The sequence below is a fragment of the Centropristis striata genome, chromosome 21, assembly GCF_030273125.1.
Source record: "Centropristis striata isolate RG_2023a ecotype Rhode Island chromosome 21, C.striata_1.0, whole genome shotgun sequence".
Taxonomy (NCBI): Eukaryota; Metazoa; Chordata; class Actinopteri; order Perciformes; family Serranidae; genus Centropristis; species Centropristis striata.
The window spans coordinates 304,616-323,283 of record NC_081537.1 but is presented as its reverse complement, the minus strand read 5'-3'; the positions used below and the strand labels follow the sequence as shown (position 1 = coordinate 323,283).

At 38.5% G+C, this 18,668-nt stretch overlaps 1 protein-coding gene and 1 pseudogene across 1 annotated transcript; both read left to right on the top strand.

Annotated features, from left to right (window-relative positions):
* Positions 1-1,891: 1,891 nt before the first annotated feature.
* LOC131959845 (E3 ubiquitin/ISG15 ligase TRIM25-like) lies at positions 1,892-11,626 on the top strand. Its single transcript, XM_059325065.1, has 3 exons — positions 1,892-3,533; positions 9,810-10,492; positions 10,661-11,626. Exons 1-3 carry the CDS (start codon positions 1,892-1,894, stop codon positions 11,480-11,482), a joined length of 3,147 nt encoding a protein of 1,048 aa, XP_059181048.1. The 3' UTR covers positions 11,483-11,626.
* Positions 11,627-18,480: 6,854 nt separating this feature from the next.
* Positions 18,481-18,668, top strand: part of LOC131959844 (tripartite motif-containing protein 16-like) — a 7,165-nt pseudogene continuing 6,977 nt past the window's right edge.

The window sequence follows — 18,668 nt, the reverse complement described above, 5'->3', positions numbered from 1 at the left end:
AGACCACAGGAATCAAGTAAGTACATAACTTTAAGAGCTAACTGTCATCGCTACAGGAGTGCTATATGTTAAAGAAGAAAAGAAGAGAAAAGAGTAAGAGCTTTTTTTTTATTTTTATTTTTTTAATATATATGTTAGGTGACCATGACTTAACTGAGGTATTGTTGGAAGAGATAGGTCTTCAGCCTGCGGCGGAAGATGTCCAGGCTGTCTGAGGTCCTGATGTCGGTAGGGAGCTCGTTCCACCATTTGGGAGCCAAGACTGAGAAAAGTCTGGAGGAGATTTTGAGGAGAGTTGACCCACGCAGGGTGGGAGTCGCCAGCTGTTTGGCTGATGCAGAGCGGAGAGGACGGGCAGGGGTGTAGAGTTTGACAAGGTCCTGGATGTAAGTAGGACCTGAACCGTTAGCAGCAGAGTACGCCAGAGCTAGACTCTTGAAGCGTATCAGCCACCGGTAGCCAGTGGAGGGAGCGGAGGAGGGGTGTTGTGTGTGAAAATTTGGGAAGATTGAAGACCAATCGAGCAGCTGCATTCTGGATGAGTTGCAGAGGTTGGATGGCTTTGGCAGTCAGACCTGCCATGAGGGAGTAGCAGTAGTCCAGGCGTGAGATGACCAGGACCTGGACCAGGACCTGAGCTGCCTTCTGGGTGAGAAACGGGCGGATTCTCCTGATGTTATGCAGCAAGAATCTGCAAGATCTGGTGGTGGCGGTGATGTTTGTGGAGAGGGACAGCTGGTTGTCAAGAGTTACGCCAAGGTTCTTGGCGGTTTCTGTGCAGGCAACCACTGTGTTCTGGACAGTGATGTGGAGGTCAGAGGTCAGAGCCCTTCCCTGGGAGGTAGAGTAGCTCAGTCTTTCCCAGGTTGAGTTTGAGGTGGTGCGAGGACATCCACTGGGAGATGTCGACCAGACATGCAGAGATACGTGCTGCTGCATGTGTTTCAGACTGGGGAAATGAGAAGGTTAGTTGGGTGTCGTCGGCATAGCGATGATAGGAGAAGCCATGCGAGTGGATGAGGGAGCCAAGGGAGTTGGTGTATATCGAGAAGAGGAGCGGACCAAGGACAGAGCCTTGAGGGACCCCGGTGGTGAGTGGACAGGGTTCTGAAATAGAACCCCTCCAAGTTACACGGAAGGTGCGGTCCTTGAGATAGGATTTGAGCAGAGACAAGGCAGAGCCCGATACTCCCAGGTGGTGAAGGGTGGAGATGAGGATCTTTGATAGATAGATATTCAACTGTCCATAAGCTTATAAAAACAACAACCACACGTCCACTCATCAACAATAAAGACTATTGAAATACACATGAAGTAATAAAGCAGAATGTATTTAATAGTTCTTGATTGTTGTGTGGCAGTAGTGAGTCTGAGTGTGACTGATTCAGGATGGAGTGACTGATACCTTCATCATCGTTATCTGCAGACATTTTTTTCTCTTTATCATGAAAAAAGTCTCAATGTTTTGAATCCTTTCCATCCTGATCTCTCTCTCCCTATCACTGTCTGCCCCTGAAGAAATCATGCATGACATTTGGTCTGAAATAATATTGTTGAGCCAGAAAAACACTTTCCTTAAAGTGAAACACACAGGATAGGTATCACACACAATGACATCATCCTCTAATGATTTGTTACAGCAACCCTTCCCTCTTCTCCTGCTCTCAAACAGCCAGCTCCACTCTGTCCTGCTGTTTCCTGGTTCCCTCCCCTTCACATCTACTAGTTAGAAAATGGGTGTTACCAACATGGTGCTGACTCACTGCACACACACACACACACACACACACACACAGACACACACACACACACACACAGTTCAGATCAGAGTTCAAACCAATTTCAGTTATGAGGAAGTGAACCTTAGACAGTCTTGTGACTGAGAGGTGAAATGGCGCAGAAAGGAGTTCAGCTGGACCGGGAAACTTTCTCTTGTTCGATCTGTCTGGATCTACTGAAGGATCCGGTGACGACTACATGTGGACACAACTACTGCATGAAGTGTATTAACAGCCACTGGGATGGAGAGGATCAGAAACTGGTCTACAGCTGCCCTCAGTGCAGGAAGGCCTTCAGAACGAGGCCAAAGCTGGAGAAAAACACCATGTTAGCAGATTTAGTGGAACAGCTGAAGAAGACTGGCCTCCAAGCTGCTCCTGCTGACCACTGCTATGCTGGACCTGGGGATGTGGCCTGTGATGTCTGCATTGGGAGAAAACTGAAAGCCTTCAAGTCCTGTCTGCAGTGTCTGGCCTCGTACTGTGAGAAACACCTCCAGCCTCATTATGAATCACCTCCATTAAAGAAACACAAGCTGGTGGAGCCCTCCGAGAAGCTGCAGGAGAACATCTGCTCTCAGCACGATGAGGTGATGAAGATGTTCTGCCGGACCGATCGGCAGTCTTTCTGTTATCTCTGCTCTGTGGACCAACATAAAGGCCACGACACGGTCTCAGCTGCAGCAGAAAGGAGCGAGAGGCAGAAAGAGCTGGAGGTGAGTCGACTCAACATCCAGCAGAGAATCCAGGACAGAGAGAAAGATGTGAAGCTGCTTCAACAGGAGCTGGAGGCCATCAATCTCTCTGCTGATAAAGCAGTGGAGGACGGTGAGAAGATGTTCACTGAGCTGATCCGTCTCATGCAGAAAAGAAGCTCTGAGGTGAAGCGGCAGGTCAGATCCCAGCAGGAAACTGAAGTGAGTGGAGTCAAAGAGGTGGAGGAGAAGCTGCAGCAGGAGATCAGAGAGCTGAAGAGGAAAGACGCTGAACTGAAGAAGCTCTCAAACACAGAGGACCACAACCAGTTTCTCCACAGCTATCCCTCACTGTCAGCACTCAGCCCGTCTACATCCAGCATCCAGATCCGTCCTCGCCGCCGCTTTGACCACGTGACAGCGGCCGTGTCACGAGTCAGAGACAAACTGCAGGACGTTCTGAGAGACAAATGGACAGACGTCTCACTGACTGAAGTGGATGTTTTACTGTCAGATTCACCAGCAGAGCCCACAACCAGAGCTGAGTTCTTAAAATATTCATGTGAGATCACAATGGATCCAAACACAGCAGGCACATGGCTGTTATTATCTGAGGGGAACAGAAAAGCAACATGCATGAGTCATCAACAGTCCTATCCAAGTCACCCAGACAGATTCACTGAATGGCCTCAGGTCCTGAGTAGAGAGAGTCTGACTGGACGATGTTACTGGGAGGTGGAGTGGAGAGGGAATGGAGTTGATGTAGCAGCTTCATACAACAACATCAGCAGAGAGTCTGTATTTGGACGCAATGACAAGTCTTGGGCATTAACATGTTTCAAGAACAAATATACATTTTGGTACAACAAGATCCAAACTCCCGTCTCAGGTCCTCGGTCCTCCAGAGTGGGAGTGTACCTGGATCACAGAGCAGGTATTCTGTCCTTCTACAGCGTCTCTGAAACCATGACCCTCCTCCACAGAGTCCAGACCACGTTCACTCAGCCGCTCTATGCTGGACTTGATCTTGGTTACAGCGATGGAGCTACTGCTGAGTTCTGTAAACTCAAATAACCAAAGGGACAGCAGGTAAAAATGTGTTTTAACTCTAAAAGCTCCAATTTTGTTCACCTTTGAGGTGTTTTATTTGAAGTTTTTATATCTATAAGAGGATAAATTTGTAGTTTTATGTGCTAAAACCACCTGAGTTCAGTTGTTCATCTGCTCTCTCAGCCTCCTTCTGCAGCTCCAGCAGCTCAGATCATGTTGGGCCTGTCTCATTAATATTCATGAGCCTTTCTTCTGATTGGCTGACAGTCTTGAGTGACACCCGGCCAGGCTAACCACAGTTAACGGTTTGCAGGTTAAACTCACCGGTGAATGCAAAAAGACGATGGCCACCGCTGAGGAAGATGTTGTCAGACTTTACATGTTAGAGCCTGATGATGCTTCCCTCTGACTCAAACATAAAATATATTACTGGTTCACTTACAGGTTGCAGATTTAGAGTCGGACACGATAATGTGTATACTGCCGTATCCTATAGGAGCAGCTTCTTTGAGTGACATATTTTTTCGAAGCAGTCAGAAAATATATTTTCACAGTATTTTTATTGCAACTGCACCTGCTTAATAATCACAAGACTTGTAACTGGTGTTTTTCTACAATAAGAGGCCTTTAAACTGATTTCTTTCCATGTTTGTTGCTGAGAGCTCATCGTTGTGGCATTTCTTCTCTGCAGAGATCAGCTGTCAATCAAACATTATGGGCGGGGCTTTGACATCTGCTCATTAATTGTTCTGTAGATGTTTGACTTTCCTTCCTTTGTCTGTTGAGCCACGGAGGCTTTCACTGCTCATGATGACTGTTGTTCACCTCAACTCATATTTCTCTGCAGGAAAATGTACATTTCTCTCCAAATGTTTGTTGTATATTTGTATGTAATTGTTGTTGTTATTGTTTTTCTTTTATGCATGGGTCTGAAGAGAGAAAGCTCCAGATATTCAAAGAAAATGTGTTAAAAAAACTAGAATTACATCTACATTTATTTGTTTGTTAGACCAAATGTTGCTGTTATAATCAAAGCACAAATGAGGCTCTATGATGTATTATAAAACTATTATTATCATGTTCATAATCAATAAGGAAATAGTCATTATTATCTTGTATATCTCTGAGATTCTGATCAAACTAATTGATTGTGTGGATGAAGTGAATCTGTACAAGAAATCACTGAACAAAAATCATTTATCAAACTTCACTGATGGGATGTGTGAAAAAACTGTTTATATAATGAATAAACAAACATAAACAAAGTATTTTCTTCTGGTCTTAATTCCAGGGTTTGATATAAAGCTGATGGATAAATGATGAGACTAATATGAGATATAACTGAGGCTGTTCTCCTGAAACAACACAAAGTTCACTGTTCATGTTGAGAGCAGAAGAACATTTGTCAGTCAGTCTCTCATTTCTCCAACAAGAGCTGTTTTAATGAGGAAAGTTCAAAGGTCAGAGTTTTATATCACTTGTTGCTTTTACAGCCAAGATTTGGTTTGTGCTCTTAGTTCATAAAAGGATTTATTACAGACACATTCCTGACACATATACATGCTACTAAACTCTTAAATCTTAGTGAAGTCAACAAGGAAGAAAACTCTAATCTATTGTCTTAATGTTTACCTGTTGACTCAGAAGAGTTTGCCTGCTAAAAGTTGAAATGAGCAGTGAGTTTAAAAGAGAAATGAGCTCTGTTGTAAATGAGAGTTGAACAAAGTGTCAAGGATCCTTTCTTCAGAGTCATTTTTACATCTATTTTTGGTCATTTTCTGTCTTTTTTTAATCATTTTTGCATCTATTTGAAGTCATTTTGTGCTGGCTAATGTTTCCCATAGACTTCAATTCATTATGCTAAGCTAGCGCACTGTGCTAACTGTAGATACGACTTAATTATCAACTTATTTAAAACATTTGCAAATCATTTAACACTATACATGGTGAGTGACTGTTTACTTTCCCTCTTTTTCTTCTTTTAAGGTGATCTAGTTCAAGCTAAGATCAAGTCTGAATGAGAGTTGTAGAGCGACCGGAGCAGAGTACTTCTTCTTCTTTGGTGCTTCCTGCATATTTTTGAAAATCGACTCGGACAAACTGATTGGCAGCTCTGGTGGGCGTGGCCAGCAGGGTGGCCAATCACATTTCAGGGGTAGCCAGTGCCCCCCTGGTGGCCACGCCTCTGTATATGAGGCGTTTGTTCCACTAGTTTTTTTCAGGTTGTTGCCAGGAAGTTTTCTGTAGGTCATCAGTGACAGACTACTGATTGGTGGGGATCACTTTATGACTGATTGAGCCAATTCGTACGATCCAATTACTACTTTTAACTACGTCTTTTATTAATTTTACTGTTTATCTGTTTGATTGTATTGTTTTATTTATAGCATCATTTTAGATTCATACACTTATTTGTTGCTGATTGGTATATGGAAATGTTTGTTTCATTGTTGATTCTATGTTCAGCACTTTGGAGACGTTGTTTAAATGTGCTACAGAAATAAAGTGGACTGGATTGGACTGATTATCCTGCTGCAAAACCAACTTTGGACCCACCAGTCTGAGTCCAGATGGAAGTGAATGATGCTGGAGGATGGAGGTCCTGGTCCTTCTTCATCAAACCCTTTACTTCAGACAGATCTCCTCTATCACCTGGAAAACATCTCCACCTCCAGGCTTTATTGTGGGAGTTATGCATGGTGTTTTAAGACCTTCACCATCACATAGACTGTGATTTGAACCAAATAGTTTATTTTCTTTTGTTGGTCCAGAGAACTGGTGTCCACTCATCATAGGTCCAATTTTTGTCTGCTTTTGCCAACTTGTTTCTCTTTTTCTTGTTCTTTGGACCAAGTATTTTGTTTGTTCTTAACTGTTTTTAAAATAAAGTCATTGTGAACAGAAAGTTGAAGTTGTTTGGCCTGTGTTGTCCTTGCTTCCAGACTTTGGGCCTGTACTGTATACCTCTGGCTTGTCATATTTATATAGTGACTTTTGAATTAGAAACGACTACTCTGATGTACATTGTCAAGTTCTGTCTTCTTTTTGACCACAACTTTGCCCAAACTTGAAAAACTGCCTGATCAGTATGTGAAGGATGCAAAGGAACAACTCGTTTTCCACTTTTTCTTTGGTTTTTTATTTTGTTGAAGATGGTTGGTGATTTATGGTTTATACAGAATTATGCAGAGTGGTGTGAAATAGGTTGATAACCTTTAAGAAACAGAAAAACAGGCATTAGTCTTGAAAACAAAACACTAAACATTAAACTAAACAGTTTTTCTAGAAAATACATTTTACCATTACTTTAAAACAAACAAAGTCATTCAAAATTAACCAAGTACACACTTAAAGTAATGATTTACATACTTAACCATAAGGTTTACTTAAACAAACATTACATTTTTTGTAACTAGTTGAATCAAAACAGTCATAAAAAAGCATGACCTCAACATATATCATTCCCTATTTAGAGTGGGTTTCTCCTACCAGCTGCATCTCCGATCTGATTAGGAGTTGTGGTCTTCTGTTGTTCCCAGCAGCAGGTGAAAGGGCCAACTGAACCACCACCAAACATTTAGTGCCATGCCTTTCCAGTTGGTGTGCAGCAGAATATGGTCCCCCTGGGATCACTTCCTGATACTTTGGTTCCACCCACCTCTTGTGTGTGGTTGCCCTCTGCAGGTCTGGAGTGCATTTTGTAATTGTGTTTGTGATGAATATTGGGATTTGACACAACATACATTAATGTATTAACCAGAAGATGTAGCCTTAATGGAAACATAATCACCATCATTGGCTGTTAGATTTTATGGTCATGTGAAAAAATGACAAGAAAAGTGGAATACTTAAAAAAAGAATGAATGTAAAAGGAACTTTTCACCCCAAACTGAACATTTGTTCATCAGATACTCACCATGTGGTACCTTGAATTCTCTCTACAGTGAACAGAGAATCAGAGAATGTCCGACAGTGTATTAAATCCTCAATGAATGGTAGTAAATGGGGGAGTGTTTTCTAAAAACCCAGTGTCAAAAAACGGATACTTTTACTATGTCTAGTCATAATATATCATGAATCTTATCTGATTTAATGTGTGTTGTATATGTCAGGTTAATGGGACCATTCTGTAGATCAGGGGTCTCAAACTCAAATTACCTGGGGGCCGCTGGAGGCAGTATCAACATGACCAAAAAAAGACACAAAATTACTAAGAAAGACACACAATTATTTTAAAAAAAGACACAAAATTATTTAAAAAAGACACAAAATTACAAAAAAAAGACACAAAATTAAAAAAAAGACACAAAATTACAAAAAAAGACACAAAATTACTTAAAAAAGACACAAAATTACTAAAAAAGACACAGAATTACTAAAAAATACACAAAATGACAGAATAAAACTAAATTACTTAAAAAAGACACAAAATTACCCAAAAAATACACAAAATTACTAAGAAAGACACACAATTATAGAAAAAAAGACACAATTATTAAAAAAAAGACACAAAATGACTAAGAAAGACACACAATTATATAAAAAAAGACACACAATTATTAAAAAAAGACACAAAATTATTAAAAAAGACACAAAATTATTTAAAAAAATACACACAATTATTAAAAAAGACACACAATTATTTAAAAAAAATACACACAATTATTAAAAAAGACACAATTATTTTAAAAAAATGCACACAATTATTAAAAAAGACACAACATTATTTAAAAAAAGACACAATTATTAAAAAAGACAACATTATTTAAAAAAAGACACAAAATTACCCAAAAACAGTAATTAAAGGGACCTTCCACACACAACACAGTAAAGTGCCATTCATATAAAACTCACATTAAACTTTCATATCAAGATGGGGGCCACAAAATATCGTCATGAGGGCCAAAATTGGCCCGCGGGCCGCCAGTTTGAGAACCATTCTGTAGAGTCAGTTTAGTTTCTGTAATCATCAACCAGAAATGTATAAATTGGACACTGGTTCCATCTACTGACTCATTCATGTATTACATCAATAGAAATGTGTATTTTGTGTCTGGTCGAGTAATGGAAGATAAAATAATAGCAGTTAACATCAGAAAGTTGTTTTTTCTTTGAGTCTTGAAAGATTATCAAACCATAACTCCTCATCTTTATCTGCACTGTAAAAAAAATTGTTGTTTTAATGGTAAAAACCAGCAGCTGTGGTTGCCAGAACTTTACCGTAATAAATACAACTTTTTCTAATATTACGGTAAAATGATATTAACACTGTTGATTAAAGATTGACATTTCATTCCATATTTTACTGTATAAATAAAAAGTTTTTCCATCAAAAGAAACGCTGTTCTGCCATATAATTGACCAGAAAATACTTTATAAATGCTGCATAAATTAAAGATTTTAACATTAAATATTACAGTATATTTCTGTTAGAGATATGGTGTTTAGTACATTTAACAGTGAGAAAAAGTATTTTTGCAAAAAATAAATGCAAAAATTACAGTGATGCTTGTTTATATATTACAGTATATTTTTGTAACAAACACGGTGTATGGAGTATTTTACAGTGGAGTAATTTATTATTTTTTTAAATAAAAAACTGGCTGATATGAACATTTACAGAGTTTCATTGTTACTGAAACTGAATTAACTCATTTATCATTTTACGTCTTTTACTGTCATGGTTTAGCAGTTTTTACTGTAAATTCTACAGACATTTTTTTACAGTGTGATGTTGTCATTCTGCTCAGTTTTAACTCTTTAACCACCGAACAATCAGGAGGCAGAATCACCTGAAATGACTCATAATATGTGTGTTAAGAAGAGACATTGAGAGGGAAAAGGTGTGTGTTTATGATGGAAATGTTACATGCGGCCGGTCTTCATTTATGATTTAGGGATAAAAACTGAAAACATAAAGTTAAAGTTATCACTTCCTGTCCAGTAAAAGCCAACATGATGGAAGACGAAGCGTTCTGGCTCAGTGTTTTTATTAAACAGCTCAATCTGATTCAGAGACATCCTCTCTATCCCTCTGTTACTATTTCAGAAAGTATGAATCTACTTATGTCTACTGACTCTCTTCAGTGTCACTGCAGCTTCCTCTCTGTCCTGCTGTTTCCTGGTTCCCTCCCCTTCACATCTACTAGTTAGAAAATGGGTGTTACCAACATGGTGGTGACTCACTGCACACACACACACACACACACACACACAGTTCAGATCAGAGCTCAGAGCGGTTTAACTTATGAGGAAGTGAAACTCAGACAGTCGTTGTGACTGAGAGGTGAAATGGCGCAGAAAGGAGTTCAGCTGGACCGGGAAACTTTCTCTTGTTCCATCTGTTTGGATCTACTGAAGGATCCGGTGACTCTTTCCTGTGGACACAACTACTGCATGAAGTGTATTAACAGCCACTGGGATGGAGAGGATCAGAAACTGGTCTACAGCTGCCCTCAGTGCAGGAAGGCCTTCAGAACGAGGCCAAAGCTGGAGAAAAACACCATGTTAGCAGATTTAGTGGATCAGCTGAAGAAGACTGGACTCCAAGCTGCTCCTGCTGACCACTGCTATGCTGGACCTGGAGATGTGGCCTGTGATGTCTGCACTGGGAGAAAACTGAAAGCCTTCAAGTCCTGTCTGACCTGTTCAGCCTCTTACTGTGAGAAACACCTTCAGCCTCATTATGAATCACCTCCATTAAAGAAACACAAGCAGATGGAGCCCTCCGAGAAGCTGCAGGAGAACATCTGCTCTCAGCATGATGAGGTGAAGAAGATGTTCTGCCGGACCGATCGGCAGTCTATCTGTTATCTCTGCTCTGTGGACCAACATAAAGGCCACGACACGGTCTCAGCTGCAGCAGAAAGGAGCGAGAGGCAGAAAGAGCTGGAGGTGAGTCGACTCAACATCCAGCAGAGAATCCAGGACAGAGAGAAAGATGTGAAGCTGCTTCAACAGGAGCTGGAGGCCATCAATCTCTCTGCTGATAAAGCAGTGGAGGACAGTGAGAAGATGTTCACTGAGCTGATCCGTCTCATGCAGAAAAGAAGCTCTGAGGTGAAGCAGCAGGTCAGATCCCAGCAGGAAACTGAAGTGAGTGGAGTCAAAGAGGTGGAGGAGAAGCTGCAGCAGGAGATCAGAGAGCTGAAGAGGAAAGACGCTGAACTGAAGAAGCTCTCAAACACAGAGGACCACAACCAGTTTCTCCACAGCTACCCCTCACTGTCAGCACTCAGCCCGTCTACATCCAGCATCCAGATCTGTCCTCGCCGCCGATTTGACCACGTGACAGCGGCCGTGTCACGAGTCAGAGACATACTGCAGGACGTCCTGAGAGACAAATGGACAGACGTCTCACTGACTGAAGTGGATGTTTTACTGTCAGATTCACCAGCAGAGCCCACGACCAGAGCTGAGTTCTTAAAATATTCATGTGAGATCACACTGGATCCAAACACAGCACACACAGAGCTGTTATTATCTGAGGGGAACAGAAAAGCAACATGCATGAGTAATGAACAATCCTATCCAAGTCCCCCAGACAGATTCACTAGATATATTCAGGTCCTGAGTAGAGAGAGTCTGACTGGACGATGTTACTGGGAGGTGGAGTGGAGAGGGGTCAGAGTTGATGTAGCAGCTTCATACAAGAACATCAGCAGAGGGGAGTCTGATGACTCTTTATTTGGACAGAATGACAAGTCTTGGGCATTAACATGTTTCAAGAACAAATATACATTTTGGTACAACAAGATCCAAACTCCCGTCTCAGGTCCTCAGTCCTCCAGAGTGGGAGTGTACCTGGATCACAGAGCAGGTATTCTGTCCTTCTACAGCGTCTCTGAAACCATGACCCTCCTCCACAGAGTCCAGACCACGTTCACTCAGCCGCTCTATGCTGGACTTTGGCTTCGTTACAAAGTAGGAGCCACTGCTGAGTTCTGTCAACTCAAATAACCAAAGGGACAGCAGGTAAAAATGTGTTTTAACTCTAAAAGCTCCCATTTTGTTCACCTTTGTGGCGTTTTATTTGAAGCTTTTATGTCTATAAGAGGATACATTTGTAGTTTTATGTGCTAAAACCACCTGAGTTCAGTTGTTCATCTGCTCTCTCAGCCTCCTTCTGCAGCTCCAGCAACTCAGATCATGTTGGGCCTGTCTCATTAATATTCATGAGCCTTTCTTCTGATTGGCTGACAGTCTTGAGTGACACCCGGCCAGGCTAACTACAGTTAACGGTTTGCAGGTTAAACTCACCGGTGAATGTAAAAAGACGATGGCCACTGCTGAGGAAGATGTTGTCAGACTTTACATGTTAGAGCCTGATGATGCTTCCCTCTGACTCAAACATGAAATATATTACTGGTTCACTTACAGGTTGCAGATTTAGAGTCGGACACCATAATGTGTATACTGCCGTATCCTATAGGAGCAGCTTCTTTGAGTGACAGATTTTTAGGAAGCAGTCAGAAAATATATTTTCACAGTATTTTTATTGCAACTGCACCTGCTTTATAATCACAAGATTTGTAACTGGTGTTTTTCTACAATAAGGGACCTTTAAACTGATTTCTTTCCATGTTTGTTGCTGAGAGCTCATCGTTGTGGCATTTCTTCTCTGCAGAGATCAGCTGTCAATCAAACATTATGGGCGGGGCTTTGACATCTGCTCATTAGTTGTTCTGTAGATGTTTGACTTTCCTTCCTGTGTCTGTTGAGCCACGGAGGCTTTCACTGCTCATGATGACTGTTGTTCACCTCAACTCATATTTCTCTGCAGGAAAATGTACATTTCTCTCCAAATGTTTGTTGAATATTTGTATGTTGTTGTTGTTGTTTTTCTTTTATGCATGGGTCTGAAGAGAGAAAGCTCCAGATATTCAAAGAAAATGTGTAAAAAAAAAAAAAAAAAGAATTATATCTACATTTATTTGTTTGTTAGACCAAATGTTGCTGTTATAATCAAAGCACAAATGAGTCTCTATGATGTATTATGAAACTATAATTATCATGTTCATAATCAATAAGGAAATAGTCATTATTATCTTGTATATCTCTGAGATTCTGATCAAAATAATTGATTGTGTGGATGAAGTGAATCTGTACAAGAAATCACTGAACTAAAATCATTTAACAAACTTCACTGATGGGATGTGTGAAAAAACTGTTCATATAATGAATAAACAAACATAAACAAAGTATTTTCTTCTGGTCTTAATTCCAGGGTTTGATATAAAGCTGATGGATAAATGATGAGACTAATATGAGATATAACTGAGGCTGTTCTCCTGAAACAACACAAAGTTCACTGTTCATGTTGAGAGCAGAAGAACATTTGTCAGTCAGTCTCTCATTTCTCCAACAAAAGCTGTTTTAATGAGGAAAGTTCAAAGGTCAGAGTTTTATATCACTTGTTGCTTTTACAGCCAAGATTTGGTTTGTGCTCTTAGTTGATAAAAGGATTTATTACAGACACATTCCTGACACATATACATGCTACTAAACTCTTAAATCTTAGTGAAGTCAACAAGGAAGAAAACTCTAATCTATTGTCTTAATGTTTACCTGTTGACTCAGAAGAGTTTGCCTGCTAAAAGTTGAAATGAGCAGTGAGTTTAAAAGAGAAATGAGCTCTGTTGTAAACGAGAGTTGAACAAAGTGTCAAGGATCCTTTCTTCAGAGTCGCCCCCAGAGGCCAGAGTATTATATTATAACTCTGATAATAAATTATAACTCTGAAAATGAATTAAATCCATAAAAAGTATATTACTAAAAACATAATGCAATACAAACCTTGGCCAGCAGAGGGCAAAATTCACCCAGCAATGTTTCTAAAAGGTAAGTCTAATAATATAATTCAAAAAACAATTTCAATTCATCAATAAAATTACAATGTTTTTGGGGGTGCAATACAGACCTTGACCAGCAGAGGGCAAACCTCGCCTATAGGAACAGCACTACTTAAAGCATACAGTCTCTCAACTCAATAATAATACAATAATAAAATAGTTACATAATAAAATAAAAAATAAAAAAATAATCTAATAAAATAAAAATAAAATAAAATAAAATAAAATAATAATCTAATAAAATAAAAATATAATAATTTTAAATAAAATAAATAATTAAATTAAATTAAATAATAGAATGAAAAAATAATAAAAAATATAATAAAATACAATAATAACGAAATAAAAAACAATAAAATAATATAAAGGAAATACAAAATCAAATACTATGAATAATACAAATGTTAAATTGATAAAATATAATGAATTATAAAATGAAGAAAAATAAATAAATATAATACAACAAAATCACCTAATTGGCTTGGGACACACACCAAGGTTTGATCAACCTTGGCTGGGCCTCTCCTCAGGTGAGGGTGTCTAGTGAGAAATGGCCGAAACACCCTGTGATCCTGGGGTCCACTACTGAGGATGTGTCTCAAATTCTGGACTTAGTCCACATAGAAACCTTATGAAAAACCAGATGAGATCTCATCCCAATACAGGAATAATACTGAAACAAACAAAACAGAATAAATGTCCACATGTGACTCCATACAAAAAAAAGTCTACACATCTTCATACAAAGGAAGTTTCCAGATCCTAATAAAAACCTCCACCACTTCGAAAAGACAAAAATAAATAAAGGATAACAAATGAAAAAAATGCTCTAAACATTTTAAAAGTCCACATGGGACTCCGTACAAAAAAAGTCTACAGAAAAAGTCTCCACATCTTCATACAAAGGAGGTTTCCAGATCCTAATAAAAACCTCCACCAAGTCCAAAAGACAAAAATAAATAAAGGATAACAAATGTTGAAAAAATACTCTAAACAGGATAAAAGTCCACATGGGACTCCATACAAAAAAAGTCTCTACATCTTCATACAAAGGAAGTTCCCAGATCCTAATACAACAAAAAGGTGATGTACAAACTGGAGTATACCTCCACCAGGTCGAAAAGACAAAAATAAATAAAGGATAACAAATGAAGAAGAATACTCAAAACGGAATACACGTCCACATGTGACCTCAATGAAAAAAGAAAAGATTCCACAGCCCAATACAGGTAATGAACAAAACAAGTGCTTCTTATTATTATATAATTCCTCATTATATATCATTATATTACTATATGTTATTATACATTATACATTAATGATTATACATTATACATTAATGATTATACATTATATATTATTTATTATATATTATTATATATTAATTAGTATATATTTATTATATATCATATATTATATATTCTAATCTAAGCTATCTTTTCCAAAGCAGACATCAACAAGCAGAATGATAAATAGACAACAATAGGCTAATTCTAATAGTAGTTTAGAGGGGTAGTGAGTGATGAGAGGATGACATGCGACGGCCAGTGCACTGCCTTTGACTCTCCTTAAACTGCCCAGTCGTCGGACGAAGCAGGGAGAATCATTGAGATAACTCATAAAACCAACACACTGCTGGAGGAACATTAACTCCCAGTAACTTAATCTGAGGAGGAGCAGGAGGTGCAGCTCCACCAGGAGGACTCAGTCATCTACCAGGAATGTTCTCTGACGTTTCTGATTGGCTGATAGAGAAACCTGCAGCAGCTACTGGAGCATTTACTAAAACACTCGGAGGTGTCAGGAGGAAGACTGCAGATTTATTCTAGTGTTGGAGAACAGCAGGAGAGTCTGAAGATGAAAAGTCATCATCATCATCATCATCATCATCATCATCAAACTTTATTACAGACTCCAACGTCCAAATAAACATCAAACCACTTACAGAACATAAAACAAACATACAGAACATAAAACAAACATACAGAACATAAAACAAACATACAGAACATAAAACAAACATACAGAACATAAAACAAACACACAGAACATAAAACAAACATACAGTGTAAAAGACGTTATATCACCTAATATTAAACAAGCTTAATATGCAAATACAATAAAAATGCACCTAATGAATAATAGCAGTAAAAAGTAGCATATAAAGACAGTGCTTCTACCATTGATATCTATGGGCTCAACCATAGATATCTATGGTAGAACCAACAGTGAGGAGGAAGTGTTGGTGGAGCTCTGCTGCCACCATGTGACGTCCATGTGGAAGTTCATCTAATTTACTAGGATGATATGAAGAAGCAACACACACTGAGAAGAGAAAACTTTCCTACTTTAACCCTCTGGAGTCCATCTATTTACTGAAAATATACTGAACACGTTTTATTGACAGTAATAACTGTATTTATATAACAGACGAGCTGAGGAAGCCAGTTAAAGTGACATTTATGTTTCATGCACTAGACTTGATCATTATTGATACATTATTTAGAGGCTTCATGAAATCTTAAAGCAAAAGAGAACAAATAGCCAGTTGGTGGGAAGGTGATGGTGGGACATGAAGCATGTTTTTATTTAATTGCTTAGGGTTCTCCATTATGACTTTAATATTTAGCCACCTGCAGAATGCTGAATGCAGATGATGGACCTGCAACCTCAGCAATATGCAAAGTTCCTGGGAAAAGTTGTTACAGTTACTAAAAATGTCGATAGATAGATAGATAGATAGATAGATAGATAGATAGATAGATAGATTGATTTATGACATTCAGTTGTCACAGTAGTCCGGTATTTAAGTACAATAAAATACTGAGCAGTAAAAATATATATATATGTGTATATATATATATATATATATATATATATATATATATATATATATATATATATATATATATATATATATATATATATATAACATGAGTAACCTGTATAAGTTCTGTAAAAGGAGAGACAGGATTCAATGGTTGTTGTAGTTCAGCAGGCTGTCCTCGGTCTTTATTAACAGAATTTCACATCTTTTCACTTACATTTCTTACTCAATTAATTCACTTCAATTTGCAACACAAAATTATATTTTTAACCACTGAAATTATATTATCATATGAATTACTAATCTGTTTTAAATCACACAGTACTATTAACAACATTGTCATTTTCATGTCTTTCATGGCATTTATTTAATAATTTGCTTATATTGTACCCTGCATCACAAACGTATCAAACTTTATGAACAATACCTTATTATCATACAAATACAGACTTATCTATTATGATACAAATGTGAAGAAGCTAAAGCAGAAATAAACGAAAATACAACACCACGGCCGCCATCCTGCGACTTAACCCTCTATGGTACGCATTATGATACCAGTTAGGAAAAAAATGTTTGGAGTGATTCTTTGTCTTAAAACAGACTTAATAAACATGATTTGAAGAAATTTTCTATTTTTTGGGGGGATGTTTTTGGGGTTTGTTGCCCATAGGCAACATTGTACCATAATGGTCCACAATAATTCAAAAAATGTGTTTTTAAAAACATAATTTATACATAATTTGAACATTATTTACTTGATAAACATGTGTAAAAGATTCAGTAGCTTCAAAATGGCTTTTAACCGGTTTCTTGTCTGAATGTTGCCTGTAGGCAACATTGTACCATTGAACCAACGACCCATTGATTGATTTTAACAAGTTTCCATTATTTAATTAGAAAATAAATTGCATGAAACTATTGAAAATGAAGGTTTACTCACCTATTAGTAGGAATATATTTTTTCTACATGGAAAAGGGCCAGGAAATGACGTTTTGAGTGCTTTTCTGTGGTGCAAATGGCAAAGCTGTTTCCGTTGGAAAAGTCTGCAAAAAAAGGTTTCAATATGGCCTCCTGGAGATCATTTGACAAATTAAAGCATTGCTATTGGTTCCCAATACTCTTCCCTCTTTTTTAAAGTATTGCATCACTCAAAAAGATGCATTGTAGAAATCTGACCGGCTAAAGTGCACAGAAGTCTCCGACCGAAACAAAACACTAATTCTCTTTCTCTTTCTTTGTCAGACACTGTTCCGAATTGTTTTAAAGTAATTGTACACATATTTTGATGTAACATCACACATTACTAACCTGTATAAGTTCTGTAAAAGGAGAGACAGGATTCAATGGTTGCTGTAGTTCAGCAGGCTGTCCTCTGTTGTCACAAGCAGCGCTCACGACACGATACTGCCCCTTGTGGCGCAAGTACGCAACTACACTCTCATAAGTATAAACAGTAAATACCTCCAAAATTCTGGTCTCTTTCACAAAAAATATACACAATAATATAACAATCACACCTCAACTGTGACCATACATTTGTGGGTGTCACACACACACACACATATATATATATATATATGTATATATATATAACTATAGACTACTAGTGTATTCCTTCCTATTTGATAGATAGATATTCAACTGTCCATAAGCTTATAAAAACAACAACCACACGTCCACTCATCAACAATAAAGACTATTGAAATACACATAAAGTAATAGAACAGAATGTATTTAATAGTTCTTGATTGTTGTGTGGCAGTAGTGAGTCTGAGTGTGACTGATTCAGGATGGAGTGACTGATACCTTCATCATCGTTATCTGCAGACTTTTTTTTCTCTTTATCATGAAAAATGTCTCAATGTTTTGAGTCCTTTCCATCCTGATCTCTCTCTCCCTATCACTGTCTGCCCCTGAAGAAATCATGCATGACATTTGGTCTGAAATAATATTGTTGAGTCAGAAAAGCACTTTCCTTAAAGTGAAACACACAGGATAGGTATCACACACAATGACATCATCCTCTAATGATTTGTTACAGCAACCCCTCCCTCTTCTCCTGCTCTCAAACAGCCAGCTCCACTCTGTCCTGCTGTTTCCTGGTTCCCTCCCCTTCACATCTACTAGTTAGAAAATGGGTGTTACCAACATGGTGCTGACTCACTGCACACACACACACACACACACACACACACACACAGTTCAGATCAGAGTTCAAACCAATTTCAGTTATGAGGAAGTGAAACTCAGACAGTCGTTGTGACTGAGAGGTGAAATGGCGCAGAAAGGAGTTCAGCTGGACCGGGAAACTTTCTCTTGTTCCATCTGTCTGGATCTACTGAAGGATCCGGTGACTCTTTCCTGTGGACACAACTACTGTATGAAGTGTATTAACAGCCACTGGGATGGAGAGGATCAGAAACTGGTCTACAGCTGCCCTCAGTGCAGGAAGGAGTCAAAGAG